We start from the raw sequence: 25,014 nt of genomic DNA on the forward strand, positions 1-25,014 counted from the left end.
GACCTCAATGAAACAAACGCACATAACCTCTAATTATGATATTTGGTCTGTGCTATTCTCTTAGCAATTTTTTTCTGCCACTAAGAGTAGCTAATCCAGAGGAATACAGGCTGCAAGGCCACCTACGTGGCTCCCCTGGTTTATTGGAACCCAGGTATTTGGGGAGAGCAACTGTGATTACAGAACATTGTTTCACTTAATTTTGAAATGCTCTAATGATGCTGGGTCAAATTTGTCTCCGATGTAGCTCTGTAGAGACCAGTGAACTTGTACCAGGGATGACTGGTATGAAAACAGAGGGACGGGTGGGATGTTCACAACAGGGTTCAATGGAAACAAGATATGACTCCATGTAGTGCACCCCTATGCTGCAAGCTCTGTGCTAGTGGTTCTCAACCTTTTTGGACTCAAGGCACCCTTCCATAACTTTTGTGAATGGAGTGGCACCCAGTTTCAAAAATGGATTCATATATTACAGTGCTCACCTCTTTGCAGAGGGGCCAGGCACTTGTGGGTAAGGGTTGTTTCAGGCAGGGACAAGCCTGAGCATGCACTTGTCTGCTTATCTCTTCACACAATTCACACATCTCCAGGATCTAGTATCATCCCAGGGTTTGTGGCACTCTGATTGAGAATCACTGTTCTATGTACTCAGCTGTGGAATATCCTTGAAATTGAAAAGCAAAAGATAATATCATTAGCCAAGGAAGGCAAAAACAACAACAGAATTAAAATATCTTTAATTTTTATCTGTTGGGAATGAAGGAACAGCCTCCAACTACCTCTTGTACAGAGTTTAACCGATATAAATTCCCACTACATAATTTTCTATTTTATACATAATCAGAAGGCATTTCAAGGATTTAGGCAAGATCCCAGACATTAGTTCTGTCCTTGTGGAAGGATTCCTTGGATGTTAGCCTCTGAACAAGTTTTGTCTCGGAGCATTATACAGATGGCTAAATTGCTATTTGTATTTGCTGACTGACTTTATAGGGCCTAATCCTTAAAATCCTTCCTTAGTCTAATCTCCCATTGATTTCAGTGGATGTTTTGACAGAATAGAGACTTTAAAGTTTGGTCCAGATAAGCTAAATGAGGACTGATGGCTTGTTTGAAAAGAACAGATTTTCCCACATCCAAGAATAGAGAGATGTCAACATCACAAAATCTACCACCACAACTAACACGTTTGGAGCTCTGTTCAACAGACGCATCCCAGAAAGGCTCAGGGTGCAGTGGGCCATGATGACTGAACTTTCCTCTTATTCTCAGAGTCTGACTCTTCAGTATAGGGATGGGACAACAGGCCACACTGTCCTGGGTGTCTTCATACATAGAAGAGCTCAGACTTTAGGGCTGGCAATCTGACACCTTTCAAGATTACTTTTTTAGAACAAAAGAAGAACTGTTCATCACAGCTATTTCTGGCCATCCCAACACAAAGTTAGAATTTAGCTTTCTTTTCCCTCTTTTTCTTAACACAACTGCTGAGCTCTCCCGTAGAACAGAAAGTAGATTGAGAAGCTGTTTGAGTAACCAGTATTGTCAAGTCAGTGAAAAAACTATCTGAGATCATTTTGTCAAACTGCAGCCTGCTATTTTGCAATTACTGTAGTTTCTCTTCTGAGATGGGACGTTGCTTTTCACTTCCAAGGCAGGCTGTGTCTTCCACTGCCCCTGTAATGAAACAGCTTTTCTTATGGACTGTTTGTATGATATATGTTTTTGTCCTGATGCAAATATCACTGAAGGCAATAGGAGTCTTCTCATTTGCTCTTCCCTAGAAAAACTCCCATTGCTTTCTACAGACCTTGGATCAGGCCTCACAGCAACTCACCACTGCAGAAGACCAAGCTCAGGTAATTTGCAGCACTTCCCATGCCAATTTATATAATGAAGATAGGAATATTGAAGCTGATTTTGATGGACCCTAAGGGCATGTCCCCACGAGCATGCACATGCAGGGGCCTGCGTTTCCCTCAGGACAAATAGCAGTGGCACATATTTGTGCCTTTGCTACTTGTCCCCAGGCGTTCCCCTGCACATGCCCTCTGGCTTGTGTCATATAGACCTGGGTGGGTAGGGGAGGCTGGGGCCAGTACCTGTGTTGGTCCCAGCAGCCTTACCTGGGGTTCTGGTTGCCTCCCAGGACAGCAGCAACAGCAGTTTGGCTGCTTGTAGCTTAGCCAGCAGCCAGAGCATGGATCTGTCTCACCAGACTCTAGTTTCTGATGGTGCACACTGTGGCCACGTATGCCGCCCTGTTGTTTTTTTTAGCAGTGGGGTGGGGTGTTGTTGACGCTGGGATCTCTTGGTGTCATGATGCAGTATGGTCTTCCGTCTTGTGAGGAAAGTATAGTATAGGAGAATGAAGACAGCAGATAGAGCTTCCAAAGGGCATCACGAAACTAAAAGCATATTGTTTTTTAGATGTGTCCCCCCTGCCCCTCCCAACCCCCTCCCCAGCCTTTTCTGTGGAAAATAGGCACTTTACACAAAAAATGAAATAGTTGTAAACCTAACTTTTTGCCCAAAAGAAGTTTTAGTGGAAAAAATTTGACCAGCTGTTGTTACCCCTTTTTGCCTAAAAGACTCTGGCTTTGTCTCAGTATAATTATGACATAATATGAGGATAGTGTCATATGAAACTACCACTGCTCAGTACCACTGTAACTTAAAATCATGTTAGAAGTCCCCATTGATGTCAATGGAAGCAGAATCTACATTAACTTTGATGGAAGTCCAAACTGCTGTGAAGTTTGTCATGGGAAGATGATTCTGCCTTGCCCCAAATCATTCAAATGGCTTTTTAAGTACAGACCAACGTGGGATGATCCCACAGTATTAAGCATTAGGTGGGTGCCCTGCATTGAAAAACAGATGTTGAGACTCATCCCACATTACACATTAAAGCTGCTTCTGTGTTCAGTTACTAAGAAGAATGACAGTGCCTCAACCTTTGAATTTTCCTCAGTTCACAGTACAGCATTACAGCGGGCCCTGCATGATGATTGTCTATTGGCCCCAGACCATAAACCTGATTGCAGCTGAATATGGCACATTTATATAACTCTCCGCAGTACCTGGATAGAGTAGAAATACAAGAGATGTTTTAATAGGTGACATGGGTAGCAAATGCTAATAGGCCTCCAAGTTGTTGGTTGTGGCACTACATAGAGAGTCAGGGGAGGATGCGGAAACCTTCAGTGGGAGAAATGAAGCAGATCTGGGAGGAGGTATATCAATGCTGGATGGAAAAGAAGTCTGCTAGAAGGGGCAAGTGGGAGGGTCAGGGGCAGGGCAGGTGCAAGAGGAATCCTTGGGGTGGCAGGAAGAGGAGGAAAGTGACAGGAACTAGAGGCAGAAATTACACACAAACTGGTACAAGTGATCAGAAACTGGTTCAAATCTGTAACACAACTGAAGTTCAGTGCACATAAACCACTTTCAAAATGACCCAAACCGGTTTAAGATAAACCTGCATGGATGTAGTATCAGACTTAACTGATTTAGGTTAAATTGGTTTATTGAACTTCTGTCCCAGATCCCCTCTAGATTCAAGTTAACTCAGTCCCACAGCAGCCCAGGATGCTTTGTACCTCCCCCGCAAAGCTGCCTCACAGGGTGGGTGGGCTAGCCTTAGTCCAAACTGTCTGCTCCAGCTGAGCAGGGGTGTGTGCTTTAGTGCCCTCTGGCTTCTGTTCTGGCCTGGGCCACTGTAGGAATGTGGTTGCATTTCCAGAATCAAAAGTGAATGTCTGTTCACTTGCTTATTGGTTCAATCTACACAGCTTAGACTAACCTGCAAAGATTTAATTGTTTTAGCCTTGGGCTTTTTGACTGCCTGTACTTAGCCAGGGTGAGCTGTTAAGCCATTGTGGAATTTGCTTATGCATGTTAAGAGTCCCATGACTCCTGGCTGCAGCGCCTCCCTTTCGAGAGGCTGGAACATCTCTGTTGTGGAAGTTATGTTAAGGATTCTCTACAGATCCGCCCTGAAAGTCCAGGGATGGGAAGATACGTGGTGGGGAGGAAGTGATCGGGGTGGGGGGTGATAGAGAGAACATCCGGCTATGGGGGGCAGTGACTAATCAGGTTGGTGGCTATGGGGACAATGAGTAAGTGGGTGGATGACTGTGGGAGCAGCAGGTGGGCGTACTGCTGTGTGGAGCAGTGAAGGAGCTGACGTATAGGTTTGTGGGGGGCGTACATGAGTGAGTTGGTGGTGCTTGGGTGAGTAGTTGGGGCTGGAGGGGAAGTGAGTTGGTGCTGTGGGTTGTATGTGAGAACAGGCAGGCGAGCTCAGTCAATGCACATGTGTGTGGTTGGGCCTAGTGAGTGCGTGGGTGTATGTATGTATGTGCGGTGCTTTTATGCCAGTGTGCGAGTGTTGGGTGTGGGCAGGCAGCAGGTGGGGGGAGCAAGGGGAGTGCAAGCAAAGGGAGTGAGGGAGGAAGGAACAACTTTGAAGGGCAAACCGGGGGTGGGGGAAATGAAGGGAAGGACATGGGAGTGAAAGCAAAATCTAATTTAGGGGCAGAAAGGGAGGAAGTGGGAGAAGAAATTCAACTGGAGGCAGTGGAAAAACTGTATGTGGGGGAGGGGAGGGAGAGCAGAGGCAATAGAGTCCAAGACAGTGGGATTTTAAAACTGCTTTAAGGATACTTGATAGCAGATTGTTAAAATAAATGCAAAGAAGGAACCCTGGATACTCCACACTCTCAGGGAATCTACTTTTCAAAGCTAACTGTACGAACACCCTCCTAATCTCTGCGTACAGGCGGCAGAAGTCTGCACACAAATCCCATGCTTTTTTGCATTTGTGGCGGTTACTTGCATAAATGGCCACCCACGCATGTGTATTCCAGCTTCAGCGTGCACGCATCTGAGGTTTGTCTGCACCAGCTCAGCCTATGCAAATTCAGGGGCACCTCTAACTGTGAAAAACTGGCCTCTCGTGAGCAAGGCTTTGTGATTTCACCTCCTTCCCCTCAGCTTATCGGTATGTGTGTTTTTGACACTGTAAATCATAGAGCAGTAGGGCTGGAAGGGACCTCAAGAAGTCATCTAATTCAGCCCCCTGCCTGAGGCAGGATCATTCCTATCAGTGGTTCTGATGCAGGTTGTGCTACCAATTTGGAGGCTGCTAGCCCACTCCTGAGTCAGTAGGAAAATCCTGTAAACCAGAGGGTTTTAGCCCAGCTTCCCCCTACCTTTCCATCCACGCAGAAATCTTTTACTTGGGTTTGGAGAGGTTTGGGGGTGTTCATTGAACCCTGGGCTGTTTAACTTGGACTGGAATCTTCCCGCCTTACAGTGACGATGTAGGCTATATCACTTGAGCACAGGTATTCATCTAGTCACTGCCTTCCCTTAGTTCCCCCCTAAACGCCAGAAAACTCTTCTGCATCTGATACAGCTGATTGGGAAGGAATGATTCAGTGTCACAGCATAAAAAACAATGAACCAGTGCTCCCCCAAGCATGTGTGAGCAAGTACAGAACCAGGGAGGGGAACAATAAGATGGGTCTGGTTTTGCAGTGAGGATGCCCACAGCCTGGCTAGTCAAAGTAAGTTGTTCAGAACATTGTTCCAAACTAGGCTGACCCTGCCATAAAGCTGTGCCTTCTCAGTCCAGTTTTGGAAAAGGAGTCAGCTGCTTCCCATGTGCACCAGCCAGTCTACCTCTTTGCAGCTTTGCTCAGATTTCCATCAGCCCAGGCCAGCTCCCGACTTACAATCTGCTCATCCTTACCATTCATTCCTCTGTTCCTTTGCTCACTGGGCTCTTATCTTTAAAACTGTCCCTGCAAATGTGATGCCATCAACACAATGTTATTAAAATCCTTGTTGAGTCTGTCTGAGCCTGTCCCTCATTCACTGACATTCTGTGGCACCCTGAGAGGTGCTTGCTTTATGAGAAGCTCTTGCTTTATGAGAAGCTTGATTCAGAACTTAATTCAGCCTTTCCTATTAACTTGAGAAAAAGTGAAATGCCTCTGTAGGGCAAGTGGCAATTTTTTCATTGTGGTAGTAGATTTGAAAGTCTCCCATGCTCCTGGAGCTTTGTTGAACTTTCATCACTTACTATTTAAGTGGAAGATAATTACTTTCAAATCTAGTGATCATGACACTGTCAAGCAGATGCAACGCTTGGGTTTGGATAGTGCATCTTTTGTTTAGTGCTTTTCCTAAGCTATTATGTTCTTTCACTGTTCATTTTCTGGGCCTTTGATATAATAGTTAGAAAAGTTAACATGAAATCATGCATTCTCCATGTTTATTCCCTCTCTGTGATTCCGCATGAGAGATGGTGACAAGTCACAAAAGGATTTCTAACTACTGGAGTTTGCAAACTCCACCTTGGATCATGGGCTGAGAAATGAAGGCACATCAGACAGGCTTCAGCTGACAGTTTTGCTGAGTTATTCAAGATGCGGTGCTTATACTCCTGAGGGTAAATGGTGCATTTCTAGAGAGTATATGGGAGTAAGGCGTGGAAAAGGATAAGGGAAAGGGGAAATATACATGGAGGGAAAGAAAGATAAAGGAAAAGTGAAGAAAACACTACAATATGTCTTAAGTTGCTGGAGAGGTTATAGTGTGGTTGCAGGGATATAGTACATTTTATTGTCCATAACATTAATTGTAGGGGTACACAGCAGTGCAACAGACTTAAAAAAGGATATGCAAACCAGTGCGCAGGGCTGTCAAGAGTCCAGCCTGTGATAGAGATGTGCATGGCTAACTATAAAGCCATTTAACTGCATAACTCAGTAGAGGCAGTACACCGTGGCTGAGGGGACTTAGTTCTCTATTGCTCTACATTTTGCATAGTCATTTACCGTGGCATGTAGTGAGTGTAAATCTTTTCCTTTCCATTTTATGCTCACTTTACACCAGGGTAGGGTATACACTCATACAAGGTACAGATCAATGTAGAATCAGATAGGGGCACCTGATTTGCTGACTCAGAAAGTGCTAATTTTATCTTATTAACTTTCTTAGCACTTTATATCTGTTTTATTTCTCTTTCATAATGTAGGGGATCTGAAGGTAGGCCAGAGGCCAGTGCTCTCTTCTCAGATCATAAAGTCCCTTTGCCACCTACTGGCAATGCCCAGGAAAAAGAGTGGGGAAGCTACAGTCTCTATTTCCACTTGCATTATTATATGTTTAAATAAGTAATCTCAGAGGAATTGTATCATAGTATCACAGTATCATAGTGCTTAGGGTCGGAAGGGACCTAAACAGATCATCAGGTCTGAGCTTCTGCACCAGGCAGGAACAAGTGCTGGGGTCATAACACCCCAGCCAAATATCTATCCAGCCTCCTCTTGAAGACCCCCAAGGTAGGAGAGAGTACCACGTCCCTTGGGAGTCCATTCCAAAGCCTAGCAGCCCAAACTGTGAAGTAATGCCTCCTGATGTCCAGCCTGAACCTTCTTTCTAACAATTTGTGGCTAGTATTCCTAATAACCCCCAGTGGTGCCCAAGGGAACGCAGTCTCGCCCAATTTCCGCTGGCCCCCTGGTGAGTTTGTAAACAGCCACCAGATCCCCTCTCAGCCTTCTCTTGTGGAGGCTGAATAGATTCAGGCCCGTTAGCCTCTCTTCATGGGGCCTGACCTGCTGCCCCTTGACCCTCCTCTGGGCCCTCTCAATGCTAGCCACATCCCTCTTGAAGTGCGGTGCCCAGAACTGGATGCAGTACTCCAACTGTGGCCTGACCAATGCCACATAGAGGGGAAGGATCACCTCCCTGGACCTGCTTGTGATGCACCTGTAGATGCACAACAAGGTGCGGTTAGCCTTACTAACCGCTTCCTCACATTGGCAACTCATGTTCATCCTGGAGTCAACAATGACTCCAAGATCCCTTTCTGCCTCTTTGTTGACAAGTGTGGTGTTCCTTAGCCTATAGGTGTGTTGCTGGTTCTTTCTCCCTAGATGCAGCACCTTGCACTTGTCTCTGTTAAATTCCATCCTATTCTCATCTGGACACCCCTGTAACCTGTCTAGATCTAGCTGGATTCTGTCCCTCCCCTCCAGCGTGCCCACCTTGCCCCACATCTTTGTCCAAATTTGCTGATGACACTGTGTGCTTACCATACCCACAACCAGATCTCTGATTAAGATGTTAAATAGTACAGGCCCCAGGACTGAGCCCTGGGGGACTCCACTGCCCACATCCCTACAGGTCAAAAATGACCCATCCACCACCACTCTCTGGGTGCGACCAGCTAGTCAGTTTGCCACCCATCTGACTGTTTAGGCATTGATGCCGCAGTCCCCTAGTTTTTTTGAGAGAATGTGGTGAGAAACAGTGTGAAAGGCCGCCTTAAAGTCCAGGAAGTCAACATCCACCTCAGTGCTCTCGTCCAGGGACTTTGTGACCTGATCATAAAAGGAAACCAGGTTAGTCAGGCAGGATCTGCCCTCAATGAACCCATGTTGGTTGCCCCTTAGCATTACCTTCAGTGCTGGGCCCTTGTAGATGTGTTCCTTGATAATTTTCTCAAAGGTCTTCCCAAGGACTGAGGTGAGACTGATTGGTCTATAATTGCCAGGGTCCTCATTCCTCTCTTTCTTGTAAATGGGGACCATATTGGCCCTTTTCCAATCCTCTGGTACCTGGCCAGAGCCCCGTGAACACTCATATAGCTGTGCCAGGGGCCCCGCTATGACCTCTGCCAATTCCCTCAGCACCTTCAGGTGAAGAGCATCTGGACCTGCTGATTTAAATATGTCCAGCCCCTCCAAAAATTCCCTAACTAGGTTGTCCCTGACCCTAGGCATGGCGGTGCCTCCCCTGGGTCTGTTCGTAATCCTAGTGGGGGAGATGTCCCAGTCCGTGTTCAGACATACGGAGGCAAAGAATTCAGTAAAGAGGTCAGCTTTTTTGTTTGCTGCAATCACTGGATTGACAAGTCTGTCCTGTAGGGGCCCTACATTATCCGGTGCCGCCTTCTTGCTCCCTGTGTATTTGAAAAAGGACTTTTTGTTATCTCTAATTCTGGTCGCTAGCCCTAGCTCCATCTCTGCCTTGGCCTTCCTAACAGCCTTCCTGCAGTCACGAGCAACAGAGGTGTAATTTTCCTTGGTGATAGCCCCTTGCTATCCACTGCTTGTACGCCTCCTTTTTTCCCTTCAGGCATTCCTGGATGCCTTTGCTGAGCCATGGGGGCTTTTTAGCACTCCTGCCCCCCTTGGTGCGCAATGGGACTGACTCCCTTTGAGCTCGGAGGATTGTCTCCTTGAGGAAGAACCATCTGTCTTGGACTCCCATCTCATTGAAGCTCCAAGACCCCGATGCCTCTCCTACTAACCTTCTTAGCTCACTGAAGTCAGCCCTCCTGAAGTCAAGGACTTTTGGCTTACTGCTTGCTTTCATTGCCCTGCACTGGATAGTAAATTCCAGCAGGTGATGATCACTGTCGTCCAGGTGGTTGAGTACCTGCAGACCCCCTACCAGGTTGTCACTTGTGGCAAGGACCAAGTCCAGCAAGGCAAGGACCAAGTCCAGCAAGGCATTTCCCCTGGTGGGACTATGCACCTCCCGGGTTAGGTAGAGGTCCTGTATCCTGGCTAGGAACCTACATGAGTGGTCAGACCTGGCTGACTGCTCCTCCCAGCAGATGTCTGGGTAGTTTAGGCCACCCATGACAACCACATCCCTTGACTTTACAGCCTCCATGAGCTGACCTGAGAATTCCAGGTCCAGCTCGTCCCCCTGGTGAGGCAGTCTGTACTAGATGTCCACTATCAAGTCCCTTTCCCCATGACCCCCTTGCATTCTTACCCAGAGCGCCTTAGTTTGCCCTTTCTTCTGACCCCATCCTGATCATCAAAGGATGTGTATTGCTCTTTAACTAGAGCACTCCACCCCCCACATTTTTTCCTGCTCTGTCTTGCCTGTACAGCCTGTAGCCCTTAATATCCACTGCCCAGTCATGCGTAGAATCCCACCAAGTCTCTGTGAGCCCCACTAGGTCTGGGTTTTTGCTAGCTAGCAGGAGGGCGAGTTCCTCCCGCTTATTCCCCATGCTTCGAGCATTTGTGTAGAGGCATTTGAGCCTGGGGGTGCATGTGCCACCCCCTTGTGCCTAAGCCTGCCCTGGCCCCTGTCACTTACCTGGGTATTACCCGCTTGTGTCACCTGGCTTAATTGCAAAGTTTCCTCTTGCTCCTCTACATCCCCGTCCTCCAGCGAACCTAGTTTAAAGTTCACTGTATGAGATCAGCCAGCCTGGGAGAAAAAACACTTGGGGTGAGATGAAGCCCATCCTGTCTCAGCATGTCCTCTGTGCGGAAATGTGGGTCATGGTCCAAGAACCCAGAGCCCGCCCAGTAATGCCAGCTCTGAAGCTGCCTGTTGACCTCACCGATGCATGCTTTGTGGTGCTGTCTGCATCTGCTCACTGGGAGAATAGAAGAGAAAACTACCTGTACCCCTGTCTCTCTGAGCTTGGCCCCCAGAGCTGTAGTTTCTCATGACGTAGTCTGGGCTGCTCCTGGCTGCATCATTCATTCCCATGTGGATGAGGACCATGGGGTATTGATCAGATGAACAATTCCTGGATGTGGGGATCCAGCTTGGAGTCTGGGCACACATGCAGGCTTGAACTTGCAACTCTTCGGCCCCAGAGTTAGCACACACACCCTTAGGCCAAACAGCCAGGACAAGCACAAGGTCTTTAAAAGCATGGTTGCTGTCTAAAGGGGGGGAGGGGTTGGGCACACAACCAGCCTTGAACTCTTAATCTTTTGGACCAAGATTGAGGACCCAAACCACTAAGGCAGCTATAGCAAGGTCAACAGCCAGGACTTTCCCATGAACAGAATGACCCCTTCCACTCTGACGACCTCCAATTTCCCCCCCCCCCCCCCATGTCACTTCATACTCACCCCTACTTGACCCAGCCAGGACTCAAAGGGTGCTCTCCTGCATGGTGGCAGAAACTCTGCCACTCAGCCACCACTGATAGGACAACAACACCATTGTGGTGTTACTTGGGTCGGTGTTTAAATGTTATGGAGAGTACCAAAAACAAAATATACATCTTTGCAGGGGAATGTTGTCATTATTTTGCCTGAAACAGCTGTTCCTGTGAGTGCATCTGTGTGCGTATGTGTGCTTGTGTGTGTGCACAAGTGTGAAATATAATTTCAGAAATGTTGTCTATCAAAACCATGGTATGCGATAGTGAGAAACTGGAAAGCTCCTGATCATGAAGATGGCTAAAAGAAAAGTAGGATTTATATGCAGGCGATATTTCAAGAAGTAAGATTATTGAGCCTGGAAAGGAAAATGTAACTTGAAGGAGATGTTTAAGGTTACTGGGAAAACTGATCAGTTCCTTCCTTTCTGGTCCAGTAGTACAACAAGAATAGATCACTCAGTGAAAGGAGAAGGGAGTAAATTTAGCCCTATGCAAGAAAATACTTTTTCATTCCACCCATAGGCAGGCAGTGGAGCTCACAGCCACAGGCTGTCACAAACTGGAGTAAAAGCTGTTCAGATTTAAAAAGAAGACTGGAGACATGTACAAACTCTGCAGTGTGCCGTCTAAGATGTGAAATTGTGTGTTTCAGGTCATGTCATACAGCAGTCATCTGAAAGACTCAAGAAGGAATTTTCACACAGCATAGGCAATGCAGAACAAATGCGTATATGGATTATGGGCTGGGCTCTCATTTCCTCTATTTTGCTTTGGCTGTGTAAAGCCCTTTTAAGTGTTTGCAGTTTATACCACTGTCAAGGCCATTTATATTGCTGGAAAGATATAAAGGGATCTTCATAGATTTCATAGACATTAGGGCTAGAAGGGACCTCAGAAGATCATTGAGTCCAGCCCCCTGCCCAAGGGGTAGGAAGTCAGCTAGGATCAAAGGATCCCAGTAAGATAGGCGTCCAAATGTTTCTTAAAAAGAGTCCAGAGTAGGCGCTTGCACCACCTCTGGTGGCAGTCTGTTCCAGGCCTTGGGGGCTCAGACAGTAAAGTTTTTCCTTATGTCCAGCCTAAAACGGTCTTGGAGTAGTTTGTGACCATTTGACCTTGTCTGCCCTCGGGGTGCTCTGGTGAACAGGATTTCTCCCAGATCCTGATGTACACCCCTTATATACTTATAAACAGCCACCAGGTCCCCCCTGAGCCTGCACTTTTCCAGGCTGAAGAGTCCCATGGCTCTCAGCCTTTCATCATAAGGCCTATTCTCTTGCCCTCTGATCATGCACGTGACCCTCCTCTGGACTGTCTCAAGCTTCTCAACCTCCTTCTTAAATTGTGGAGTCCAGAATTGGATGCAGTACTCCAGCTGCGGCCTCACCAAGGCCAAGTACAGCAGGAGGATGACATCCTGAGATCTGCTTGAGAAGCATCTATGGATGCAGGCCAGAGTTGTGTTTGCTTTACCAGCTGCGACATTGCATGGGTGACTCATGTTCATTGGTGGCTCTTATGGTAAAAGAAAATCAGGCTCTTTGTTTTTTCTTCACCTTCCTCTAAAGCAGGGGTGTCAGACTCCCTGTGGCCCCAGGCCGGATCTGGACCTCAGGGTTTCTCGTGGGCCTGATCCAGTCCGGGGATCGGGGTGGCTGCTGTGGTGGGGAGTTACCATGGCAGTGAGTCCAGTGATGAGGGATCTGACACCAGCAGTGGGTCTGGGGGAAAGGAGCAGGAGGTGGGAGTAGTGAGCCAAGCTCACTACCAATGGTAACAGCCGGTGGGGCCAAAGTGCCCAGAATTTCAGGGCAAGCAACACCCCCAACTTGCACTGGTAGCCTGATGGGCCTGATAGGCTCTGTGAACCGAGTTCAGCCGATGGGCCATATGCTTGACACCCCTGCTCTAAAATGTCAGGTATTTAAAGATTCATAGATATTAATGCTAGAAGGGCCAATTGGATCATGTGTTCTGAGCTAAAAAACACTAGATGCCCCAAGTGGGCCTGAAATTCACCATCCTGCCTGAGGGGTTCCTGTTGGCAAGTGGGCTAGCCTCATAGGTATTGAGCATGGTGGGACCCAGGATCCTGGGCTTGAAAAACCGTTGGGATGGCTCAGGCTAGAAAACCACATGAGCCTACAGCTACATCCTTTTGGGTTACAGCATTGTTGGAATGACTATTTTGTTGAAGTCACTGTAGAAGAGGGAGCTTGGGCATTTTAGGCTGATGGTAGGTCTACTGCTGGTAGAAATTGTCAGAGCTTCTTTCACTTCCACTGAGGGCTCTGCTTTGCATGAGCTGAGGATATGGCCAAAGTCTTTAACAGTTACATAAATAGGTAACGGCTCCAGTCAGTGAGAAAACCCCACCCTTTTCCTGCAGTTTTGCCTAGAGAGGCTATGTCACTGTGATGCTTTATCACAACTACAAGTAAGCGAAACATGAGAAAACAAGGTGATCTAGCTTGTATTTGTGTGGAGGGTGAGCATGTATTAGAAGGTTGGTATTTTTAATTAATTTATTTATGCAAAAAGAAATGAATCAGACCTGAATTTTATTTTCATGGGTTTAACTGTGGTTATCTTATGAGTGGTTTAACTGGAAATGGCAATGTGCACACTGTCCCAATAGTCTTACTCTTCTCTATATTGTATTGAAATTGGAACAGTCCTGTGAGTGTGTCTGTTGACTTTGACTAATCAGTAGCCTGACATTTCACCACAGCTGGATTTTATAGACACCTGTGGTCTACCACATTGTCTAGAGCCTGGCTAAATTATTCACAGAATAATTTAACTTCCAAAAGAATGGACATGACAAGGCTAGGAAGGATAAGAGGATGGCTTGGCCCTGAAAGATTAGTGTTGTGCTTAGGGGTTGTGTGTGTCAAAAATGGGTCACTTGCAGCAATTCTAGTGTCCTTGTGTATAGTGTCTTTTCATGCCAGGATATCTCCAGGCACCTGTCAAAAATGGTACTGAGTTATAAACGCTCAACCATTACCTACAGACACTGGCTAATTATCCCTAAGTCTTGTTTGACTTTTTTTTATAGTAACCAGGATCCTATAATCTTGGCACTACAGTTGGTTAATTACAATAAAACCCTGATCCAAGAACGTCATCAAGCACATGTTTACCATCAAGTTCATGAGCAATCCCAATGACGTCATCAGGGCTACCTCTGGCTACAGCGAAACTTCTCCTTACAGAAAGGCAGATGCATAAATGCTTTTCTGCATCAGGGCCTAAATTTTTATACTGGGCCATGCCATGTATATTTCTAGCTGAGTGTTGATGAAACCCTGATGCACATTGCGAGAGAAAATGCGTTCAGTAGCTCTAAGACTTTTTGGATAGGGTGGAATATAAATCTAAATAATAACAACTGATGCAAAAGTTTTTTTTATCTTTATTCAGGCCCATTTGAAGCTGGCAGTTAGGAGAGGCCCAGGATGGGAACTAATTACTCTTTGGACTAAGGGACATTGCTGAGACTCAGTAGATCAGTAATAATGCTTAGTGCTTTTCAAACATTCATCCAGACTCCCCTGAGTGAGTTAGATTATACAGGTTAGACAAGCCAGGTTGCAGAATAAGGCTCCTTCTGGCTCCTTGTTAGGACATGAAAGTGTTCCAGAGACCAGCACACGTCACTGTAAATGTAGACAAAGAAGGAATGGTATAGCAACAGTACCCTCTGCCCTCTGGGCATAGCAATCTCATTGCCTTTCTACTGGCCTGAGATAATCTACCCCATGAAGCACGGGATATAAAATAACCTGAGAGCCCTGGTGCAGGCACCTTCCCAGTTCCATGTCCTCAGAGAAAGGAAATAAAGTTTGCAATAACTAGTCTCCATCAGAACTTCAGGCAGACACTAGGCATTATTTTCCTGGGGGCAGCAAAACCTGCTTCTGCCGGCAGTTTCTTTCTTTCTCACCAGCTACGTCCCTGGAGGTCTCCGTTTGGCTCTGGATCTGGGGCTTCCCCTTCCTGACTGGCAAGAGATTTAATTTCTTTCCTCAGGAGGACGGCCAGAAAAGCCAGACCTCCGACTCTGCTGCCCTGGGCAACCCAGCAAACTTCCAGCTCTGCCAGCCCGCAGTCTGACTTGCTTGCACAGGCACTTTCCGAACATTTTGCTACCCACACACATCCATCCGTTTTATTGCTTGTAGAATAAAAGTCATCTCTCTTGCCTCCTCTTTGTGTTCTGCTCTACACTGCTTCAGTTGGAGGGCTCTTCCCCTGTGATAAGTAGCTACAGCGCTTTCCTAGAGGTGAGTCAGGTGGTACTCTGCAGATTTTCCACTGAAGGTTTAACCCCTTTCTGTGTCAAGCTGAGCCTGGAGCTGCATACAACTGGTTACAGTGATTACCTCCATCTGTCTGTGCTCTGGCTTTCAGCCTCCCTTTTCTTCAGGAGCCAACCCCCTCAGAAATAACTGCTGCTGTGGCAGGTGGGTAAAGTTCTATTTATTTCCAATAGTCTAATATTGGAACTGCAACTATGTTCTGCACAACTAGAAATGCACACATTCGAGTGCTGTATGTAAGAAAATGCACCCAATGCCTGGCCTGCAAGGGAGCCCATGCCCTCCAAAGGCAAGAGAAGAGAGGGATCTACAGCGTGCTTCCTTCTTTGGATGGCAGCTCGCCAAGTTAAGCATGTTAGAAGTGATAAAAACATCTCTGTGGAACCTGTAAACTGGGGCATACGGGTTTCCTCTTCAGATCTGCATGTGTCTTGCAGCCCTTTTGAACTGACCTGAAGTGCAGCAACATATAAGGTGGAAGAGCCTTTTATGAGTGTGGTTAATTGTAAACAGCTTGAGGTGAAAAGGGGGAGCCTGAAAAAAATGAAACAACGCTGCTTTCTGTTACGAGAGATTAACATTATTTCTTTCTGTGGCCTTGCTTTCTTTACACAGCTGCGTAACAGGCTGCAGTAGCAAGAGATAGGAGAAATAACGATTTAACGCAGAAGTGCCACACGTTCTGTAGAATGTACTCACATGCATGCACCTAGACTGTGCATTTGCACACATGGCAGAGCCACGGTCTTGGCAAGCATCAGGAACTGAACCATCAAACCCCAGAGCTAAAAATATGACTTGTGCAAGTTCAAGCTGAAAGTCCAGACTGATGGGGGAGCATGGGGCCAGGAAAGGGATGTGTAGACATTTTACACCAAACCCATGTTGTAGAGCAGTGATTCTCAGCTAGGGTGTTGTGGCACTGAGGGGTGCCTTGAGATCCTTTTGGGAGTGCTGCAAGGTGCAGTGCAATGCTAGCACTAAGTGTGCAAACACGATTCACAAGATGAACACAGAGATTTCAGATTTCAAATCAGAATTCATAACATTAAAAAAATTCAGTTGGGCTTTTTCTGAGTTCTTTGCAACAGAAAAATTGCTCTAGTGTTTTTAACATACACACATACACACCCAGGGGTGAATGTTCTGACCTCTTCCTCACTACACTGGCTGCACTGTTAATAGCCTGTACGCCAAATCCTGAAGTCCTGATTCATTTTTTTTTCTGTCTTTACTCAGACAAACTCCCACTGAAGTCCACAGAAGTCTTGCTTGAGGGTAATCTGCTTTTGCTTTTTGCTTCATTCAAATGACAAGCATTACAGGATTCTTTGATAACTGAGACCAAAGCAAGAAAACAGTTAACTGTGGGAGCTGGGAGAAGCTGCTGAATGTTTAAACCAACAGCCAAATCCATTGGTTTACACCAACAAAACAAAACAAGTCTTCTCATTAAACTGGTCAGTCATGGGTTGGCAAAGTAGTTAGCAATGGCGGGTGTGTGGCTTTCATTAGAAAATCCACAACCAAGCAAAATGTCTCGTGTTTCATTTCAAACCAGATATCTAGCCTGAGGCTTGTTGTCTCGACAACTTTTGGAAGATGTCGACTAGTTGGGCCAATGGACATGGTAGGAAAAGTGGTCATGAACGTGTGTTTGAGGCCAGGATGGATTATTTACTTAAGATCCCACAATCCATCTGAGTGAACCTGCCAAGAGCAGAGGAGATGCCATATTGTAAGCATCTGTCCTTTGGTTCATCATCTTCATGAATGATTTGGATGATGGGATCAAGTCCACACTTAACAAACTTGCTGATGATACCAATTTGGGTGGAACTGCAGACGCTCTGGAGCAGGGGTGGGCCAAATACTGCCCACAAGCCAGAACCAGCCCACAGAGGGATTTGAAACAGCCTGTGGCGAGTCCCTCAGTCCTGACTGGTCCAAGCACCGTCTGGCCCATGGCACATGTTCTGCTACCTGCAGGCATTCAGTGGAGTTGAGGTGGCTCTGCTGCTGGACTCCATTTCTAGGCAGCCGCGGCTCCTTCTGGCTGCCACTGCTGGCCCCAAACCTGACCCTAGCCCCATAGAAACTGGTGGGGACCTGCACAGCCAACCCCAACCCCAGCCCACTACTGCCCCTCTCCAGACTGTCCCACCCACGATGAGCAGCAGCAGCACGCAGGCAGAAGCTGCTGCTGGGCACGGGAAAAGTGGCCATCCCCCCTCGCTGCTGCTGGGCCTTTTTTGCTGTGGCTGCCCAGACCTCGCCCCCAGGCTGCCCTGCAGATCCTCTCTGCCACCATCACCACCACCACCAGTGCTGCCTCTGGCCTGCCCAGCAGGGCAGCGGTGACTGTGGAGAGGAGCCACAGGGCAGCCCAGGCATAAGCTCCAGGCAGCTGCAGCAAGAAAGGTCCAGCAGGCGTGGGGCAGGATGGGGCTGGGAATGGGGTGTGAGCTTGGGTCTCGGCTCATCTACTCCAGTTGGGGTGAGTCTGGGATGGGCGGGGGCTGGGGCTGCGTGCTCAGCTGCTACTGGGCACTGGTGGCAGTGGCAGAAAGGAGCCGTAGGGCCCGTGGGCTCCAGGTTTAGTGAGCTGTTGTGGTGGGGGGAGCAGTGCTGACTAGCCCACAACAGCTCCCCAAAACTGCCTATGTGGCCCACGGGCTCAAATAATTGCCCACTGCTGTGCTGGAGGGTAGGTTTAAAATCTAGGATGACTTGGATAGACTGGAGAAATGGTCCATGATCAGTGAGATGAAATTCAGCAAGGACGAGTACAAAGTCCTGCACTTGGGATGGAATAACTGCATGCACAAATACAGACTGGGGAATAATTGGCTAAGCTGTAGTACTGCAGAGAAGGATCTGGAGGTTACAATAGACCATAAGCTGAATATGAGTGAACAGTGTGCTGTTGATGCAAAAAAGCCAACAGCTTCCTGGGTTGTATTAACAGGAGCGTCATTTGCAAACAAAGGGAAGTGATTTTTCTGCTCTATTCAGCACTGGTGATGCTTCACCTGGAGTACTGTTCAGTTTTGGGCTCCACACTTCAAGAAGGATATTGGCAGTTTGGAAAGAGTCCAGCACAGGATAACAAAAATGATCAGGGGCCTGGGAGGCAAAATTTATGAGGAAGGGCTGAAAGAATCGGAGCTATTTAGCCTGGGGAGTGGGGGATGTGATAATAGTCTTCAAATACCTGACATGATTATAGAGAGGATGGAGATGGGCATTTTTCTGTGGCTTTAGGGGGAAGGACAGGGGACACTGGCCTCAAGCTGCAGCAGAGGAAATTTAGGTTGGAGACTAGGAGGATGGTCAGGAATGAATAGGCTACTTTGAGAAGTTGCAGAATCTCCATCCTTGGAAACTTCCTAAATCAGGTTAGATAGATATTTGGCAGGGATCGTTTAGTCAGGGATGATCCTGCCTTAAGTAGGAGGCCAGACTAGATGACCCTATGAGGTCCCTTCCAGCCCTACTTTTCAACGATCCTAAGAACTCTCAGAACATGTTGTCTGGAAGCCTCATTTTGTGCTTATCTGATTACAAAACAATCAGGTCTCATTTTCTGTTTTGCTCCTTTTGGGGAAATTCAGTTCCAAAACTGTTTTTTGTAGCTGGTTGTAATGGGTTGAACTAAGCCCTAGACACTCTCAAAATTTGAGAGAGTTTGGGTTTAATACACATTTTACAATAGGCCCTTCTTTCTGTAAAAGGTTGAGGCAACAGTCTACATCCAGACACTTCTAAGCTTGCGAGGTTCCTTCCAGCCCTAATGTCTATGAAATCTATGAAACTTTGGGAAAGATCTAACTTAGCCTTGACCTGTAGGGCATGGGCCCATATCTTGTTTCTAACAGGATTTTTTATAGGACTTGTTAAGCCTATGACTGTGTCATTGCATTTCTGTGAATGGTAGTTAGCATCTGATACATTGAGTTAAATTCTTCTAGCCCAGTTCAGCCTTCTACATCTGGGGAGCAGATGAAGATAAACAAGATGCTTTACTTAAAGGAACCAAGTTCACACCATTCCCCACCCACCTGGATCAAATAATAACAAAGGTTGCAATGAAAGTACACTGACATGTTTAGTCCTTATAGGTGTGGAAGTTAAGACTTTCACTTGCAACCACTGTGTCAAACATGGGGTGTTGCTAGCAGGGACCTAGCACAGTTTCCACCGATTTGGATTTTTTTTCTTTTAAGAACTGTGCCAGTCTTAAATGTATTGCCCTCTTTCTTCCTTTCTGCACAGCAGATCAATGAACCATGAATTCATGCCTACACTGGCATCAATGATGAGTCTTTTCTGTGGGACTCCTGTTAACATTCTGTCTCCAACTTGAACTAATTTCTCTACTAGTGACAGTCACTCCCTCTCTAGATTGGCCAGCATTGATTTTGGTCTCTGAAGCTTCAGAAAGATACTTCTGAAGAGCGAATTCTTTACCTCTGAAACACACACATTTCACTAGGTGTTATGTGCTGCTATTGCAAACTCCCTGGGGCAATGGGTGGTCTTTCTATTAAAGTACTGTACAGGACATAGTCCAGTGAAGCACTAATTCCTTTTTACTTTAAGCATTTTCACAATACTAATACAGGCATATTTTATTCCCAGAAAAGGATCTTCCTGGATCAAGCAATCTGCCATCCTTCCTACTTACAATTCATGCACGTAAAACACTGCCAGACTCTCACTACACTTTTAAGTCACAAAGTATAAATATTTCATTCCAGTGAAACGTGGCTTGATTTGGGTTTATTTGCCCCTTTCCTTTACAATTGTGGATAAACTTGTTTCAATGACAAAGCAAGTGCCTTGTGTTTCTTACTTTTCCCCACGGTGATTGTATTAACCCTTGGTACATTGTGAGGGTCACAACCCAAGGTGGACACATTTTGGTGGAAATTTTATGGAACTATCAACAGCAAATCACTGCATAGTAGATAACCTGGGCCTGTGCCAAAGACATGGTTATGGCTAACACCAAACTTCACAGTTCTAGGTAAATAAACATCCACTAACAGATATTTACATTGCTTTTGTCTGGGCTGTTTAAGTGAGCATCATAATCTCTCATTTTATGGAAGGGAACATTAAGACAGAAGTTCAGAGCAACATTTTCTAACATGCCTACTGGTTTGGGATTCTTCCATTTTGTGTCCATCTTAAGATGTACAAATGGCTGCTTTGCCAAAGGCTGCGAACATCTGTGGCTGCTTTGGATTTCAGCTAGAATTGTAGATGCTCAGCATTTCTTAATTATCAGACCTAGGTATCTTGGACACCTGGAATTTGAGCTACCCAGAATTAATCGCCACTTTGACAAATGTTGATTTAAATGAGTTGCAGGCAGTATTGATGGTAAGGAACTCAGGGGTTCTTGGCACTCAGCCCTGTGCTTAGCCAGAAGTCTAACGCCCCAGTGTCCCAGAAACATGTGGCCACCATTCAGACACGTGCACCAGCCCTTAAAAGATCTGAAACTCCTTTTTTCTATTTCTTATTTGTAAGTGACTTTATAGCCTGTTTCTTTCAGGCAAGCAGAAAATAAGAGAATGCAGAAAACAACATGTGATTCAGTTTGCTGCAGAGCAGCTTAGTTTACAGGAACTGGCTACTCAGTACAGTACATGCTGTGAAATAACAAATCTAACTTGGCACATATTGGAAGGAAAGAAGTGACTAAGCAATACAATTGATTAATACCGGTAGCCATTTACAGCAGGTACAGGAAGCCTCCATGCACATTGTACCTATGGGTTAGTGAATTGTCACCGGAGAAGCACAAACCTTCCAGGGCACAGTGTGGACCTCCTTTCAGAGCCCTCAGGGCCAGCTGTGAGTAAGGGAAGAACCCAAAGCTGGTGGTCCTTCCCCTTGGGACACACCACAGTCTGGGCTGCCTCTGGGTAAAGGAAGTGTTGTGCAGGGCTGGATCACAGTGCAAGGGATGCAAAGGAGAGACAGCAGTCATGGGCTGGAGCAGCTGGCACGGGGCTACCTACATAAGGTAGGTATTTATTGGGACAAGGAAGGACATTCATTGACAAGTGCTCATTAGCATCAAGAAACAGTAGTAATAGCACACTATTAGAGAGCAATGGCGAGGTTCATGATGGCAAAAGTTACAGTACATGGGTCTGAATGCTGAAATGTAGCATTGCTAAAGAAGATAAGGGTCAGATTTCAAAAGTGCTGGGCACTGACTGTTGCCACTGAAGTCAACAGGATGTGAGGATACTCTCTAGCTTGGGATATCAGGGCCTTTTGGGGTACCTCCTAGAAAAGTACCTGTGCCTCTCAGTACAGGCAGATGCATTCACCAGAGAACAGGGTACACATTGCTGTGTGTTCAGATGGCCAAATCACAGAGGAAGTTCTTACTTTCTCTACCCCTTTCCACCACATATATTATTGGTAAGCCCCAGTCAGAGACTAAGAGCCTTCCACAATGCTCCCCTTATGCAACAGGCCATAAGCTTCTTTTCTTATCTCAAGCCATCTCATGCTTGAGATGCTCAGTAGCCTTTTACTCCCATCTCTATCCCCTGTTTTTTGGTAAGCTGGTTGTTAGGCCCAATGACCATGTCACCTCTCCCAAACAAGGCTTTGGTAGCAGAGCAGAGGAGAGAGAAACTTGCTTCCTGCCTTCATCAGTTCCTGCTTCCTGGCTACTGCTTCAAGGAACTGCAAGACAGCTCCCTCACAGATAGTCATTCTTATGTAGTCAATACAATACCTAAACTCCCTGGGAAATTCGATATGATTTGCCTGTCTGAAGTAGCCAATAGTGTAGTGCCATCAGGGAAAAGCGGCCACTACCCTTGATGGTGATAGTGTGTCACTGTCCCATGACTGGTCATGGGGAAAAATGAGCAACTTTGGAAGTCACAGGACAAATTAAGGATGGATGGGCGCAGGGAGCACTGGTTACTCCAAGGAGCGAGGGTGTGTCCTGTTGGGTGGGTGTCAGACTCAGCAGTGTTGAGAGAGATCTGATATAGAAAAGGGAAATAAATCCTATTATGAATAGAAGGGGCTAAATCATTGGATGTTTTGTGGTCTGGGACCTATGTCCAAACCAGGGCTGGAAGAACAGCACTTGGCAGGAGGGGTAAGTAACTGGGTGAAGCCAGAGGTGATTGTGTGCCTGTGTGAGTTTAGGAAAAACTTGTAGAGCAGAAGGTGCTACTAGAAATGTTCTCTATGCCTTCTGTCTAGCAGTTGTGCACATCACGAAGAGGCCTGAGCACATCCAGACTACTTAGGAAGGTGGCAGAAGGAAAGAACCCATAGAAAATACAGTCTTACTATGAGAGAATTAAAATATTGTTTGTCAAGCTGTCACAGATTTAAATTACTTGGCAACATCCCTTTAACTGAAAAACTGAGCAGAGCATCAGAAGGGAGCAAATGGTAGTCTAGGGGAAGTCCTTTCATGTGGGGGCCTAGTGTACATGTTTAGGTTCTAGTGTAAGAATTTCCCTGTCTATCTTCTAGTAAATATCTCGGGCAAGCTAAAATTTCCTGAAGGCATACTGATATTTAAGACTGTTGGTGAGGAGGAAATGCTGACCAGCAATTTGCTTTGTAATTAAGACATTCCTCTTTCTTCTGGACTGTAATGACAGCACACACAGCTGAATCTGCACTGGTTCATGCCTCACAAACCATATGAAACTTGTGCAGAGTATACATTTTTGCTACTGGGGAAGGGTAGTTGTTAACACAGCTTAAAGGCAGGGAAACTAGTGAACTATTTTCTGATAGCTAAAAGAGACACTATGAAAGTATTGTTTGTGTTACCAGGTGTTTGCAAAACTGTCAGAGCTTCTCATAGTAAGTGAGGAAATCATTATTTTAAAGGTTTGTGTTGGTTTTTATTTTTTAAATTTGATACAATATTAAAACTATTGTGATCACTGTGGATAAATTCCTAATAGTCTTTATCCATTATTCTAGAGGCTAAAGCAAACTTCAGTATAGGGGAACAATAAAGAGAACTCTGGTCAGGTGGGAATGATTTAAGAATCCCACTTCTTATGGGCTGTGGCCTTATTTGCCACAGATCTAGCCCTACTGATCATTACTTGGCTGCTAACTGACTTGCCTTTTCTTAGAGATAGTCTATGTTGCTGAAAGTTATATGCTGTTAACTGTGTCTCTGCTGACTAAAAATTAAGGCATTTCCAAGCAAGCCAAGGTCTGTTTTGCTTGATAGTAACTTTGCCATTTTTGTTTTGCTGGAGAGTGTGTGCTTAAGGACTGCTTTACTTAAAGGAGTAAGTCCTAGACGAAATCTAAAACTACTTGGATGACCCCTGACTGCAACTGACTTTTGGGGGAAGACAGGGTGTCAGGATTCTGTTCACAACTTGTAGTTTAACATAATGCTACCTAATCAAGACCTCAAACACTTCTCAATCTCTCGAGCAGTCTCTTAAAGAATGCTACTTTAACTGCTGGCTATTTCTCTGTTTTGCTTTCCTCCCACTAGTCTGCTGCATGGAGCTAAACTAGCATAGCTGTCTGTAAGTTAAAAAAAAACTTTAATTATGCTAAATCACTGTCTGTTAAACTGCTGCTCTGAAATGTCTTGTGAGTCTCATGGAAATCGCAGATGTTAAAGCTCAGCAGCAGAGAGGAAGGCTTAACTTCTAGAGGAAAACCCACAATAGATCAAAACAATGAGGTCCAGTCTTGGCTTCAAATTTTGTTGTTGCTTCTTTAACACCAGTTACCAAATCTGCAGTAGGATACATGTAGTTCTGCAAGCTTTAAAAGTATTTTTTGTGCTAATAAAATACTCTAGCAAGTGTTCTTATCCCTACCTGGGAAGTATATCAAGAATGAAAGCCTGATGCTTGCCTCCAACTAAAGGAACAGCTGCTTTACTCCAGGTAGCAGGATTGGACTTTTGGAGCCTGAGATTCCATATGCTAAACCTTAGGCAGGCATAGGATGCCCAAAACCCAAAATTCCTTGTGAAGAAAACTGAAGTTGTCTTTTCTCTTGCAGCCTGTTAGAGTGGTTCCTTCTGATCTCCCATAGAGAAGCTAGAGACTACTATTTTTGATGTCTCTTAATAAAAAATAAGGATGTCAGTCTGGCCTTTTTTTAGAGGTCTGATAGCTGGGCATTGCACAGTCGGTGACTATCTCACACAAACTAAGTATTCTGGGGCATACAGAAACAAATAGCCAAGGAGGAAACGAGGGTAGGACATCTTTCTCTTTGGAAACTGGAAAAGGTGATCATCAGTATGCTACAAAGTACATATAAACCCACTTGTACCACACAGCTACCCTCATTCTCAACCCCTACTCCATCCATGCAGCAGCACAATCAAACCTTGTTTGTATTCACAGACTCCTTGTGGAAACTTCCAACAAAAGTTCTTGCTCTGCCATGGCCATTAGGTGTGTTAATAGGCAGATGCCAAGGGTGATTTCTAGCAATGAGCCTCTCTCATTGGGTAGAGCACACTTCACCATTGCGGAGTGTGGTTTATAGAGCAACTTCAACTTCTGGTATATGAATTTGCTTAACAAAGCCTGGAGTACCCTGGCTTGTACATCTTTCTGTTTTTCATCATTGTGTCTTGAAAAGAGAAGCCTTGTGTAGTAACAGAGCTGCTTCAAAGTTGAGTGCTGGTATGAAAACTCACAAGCTAAAGTGCAGTTTTAGCCAGAGGTTATGAACCTGATTGGGTGAGAG

At 45.8% G+C, this 25,014-nt stretch overlaps 1 protein-coding gene across 2 annotated transcripts in view; it reads left to right on the forward strand.

Annotated features, from left to right (window-relative positions):
- ITPKB (inositol-trisphosphate 3-kinase B) overlaps positions 1-25,014 on the forward strand; it is a 96,573-nt gene that overhangs the window by 20,870 nt on the left and 50,689 nt on the right. The window contains exon 3 of one of the 2 annotated variants that reach the window (XM_006272616.4): positions 1,788-1,862. The exons of the other annotated variant lie outside the window; for it this stretch is intronic. Within the exon in view, the coding sequence (XP_006272678.1) occupies positions 1,788-1,862 (75 nt within the window). The remainder of the gene's footprint in view (positions 1-1,787; positions 1,863-25,014) is intronic. 2 annotated transcript variants of the gene reach the window in all.

The sequence above is a fragment of the Alligator mississippiensis genome, chromosome 1 (assembly GCF_030867095.1).
Source record: "Alligator mississippiensis isolate rAllMis1 chromosome 1, rAllMis1, whole genome shotgun sequence".
Classification (NCBI taxonomy): Eukaryota; Metazoa; Chordata; order Crocodylia; family Alligatoridae; genus Alligator; species Alligator mississippiensis.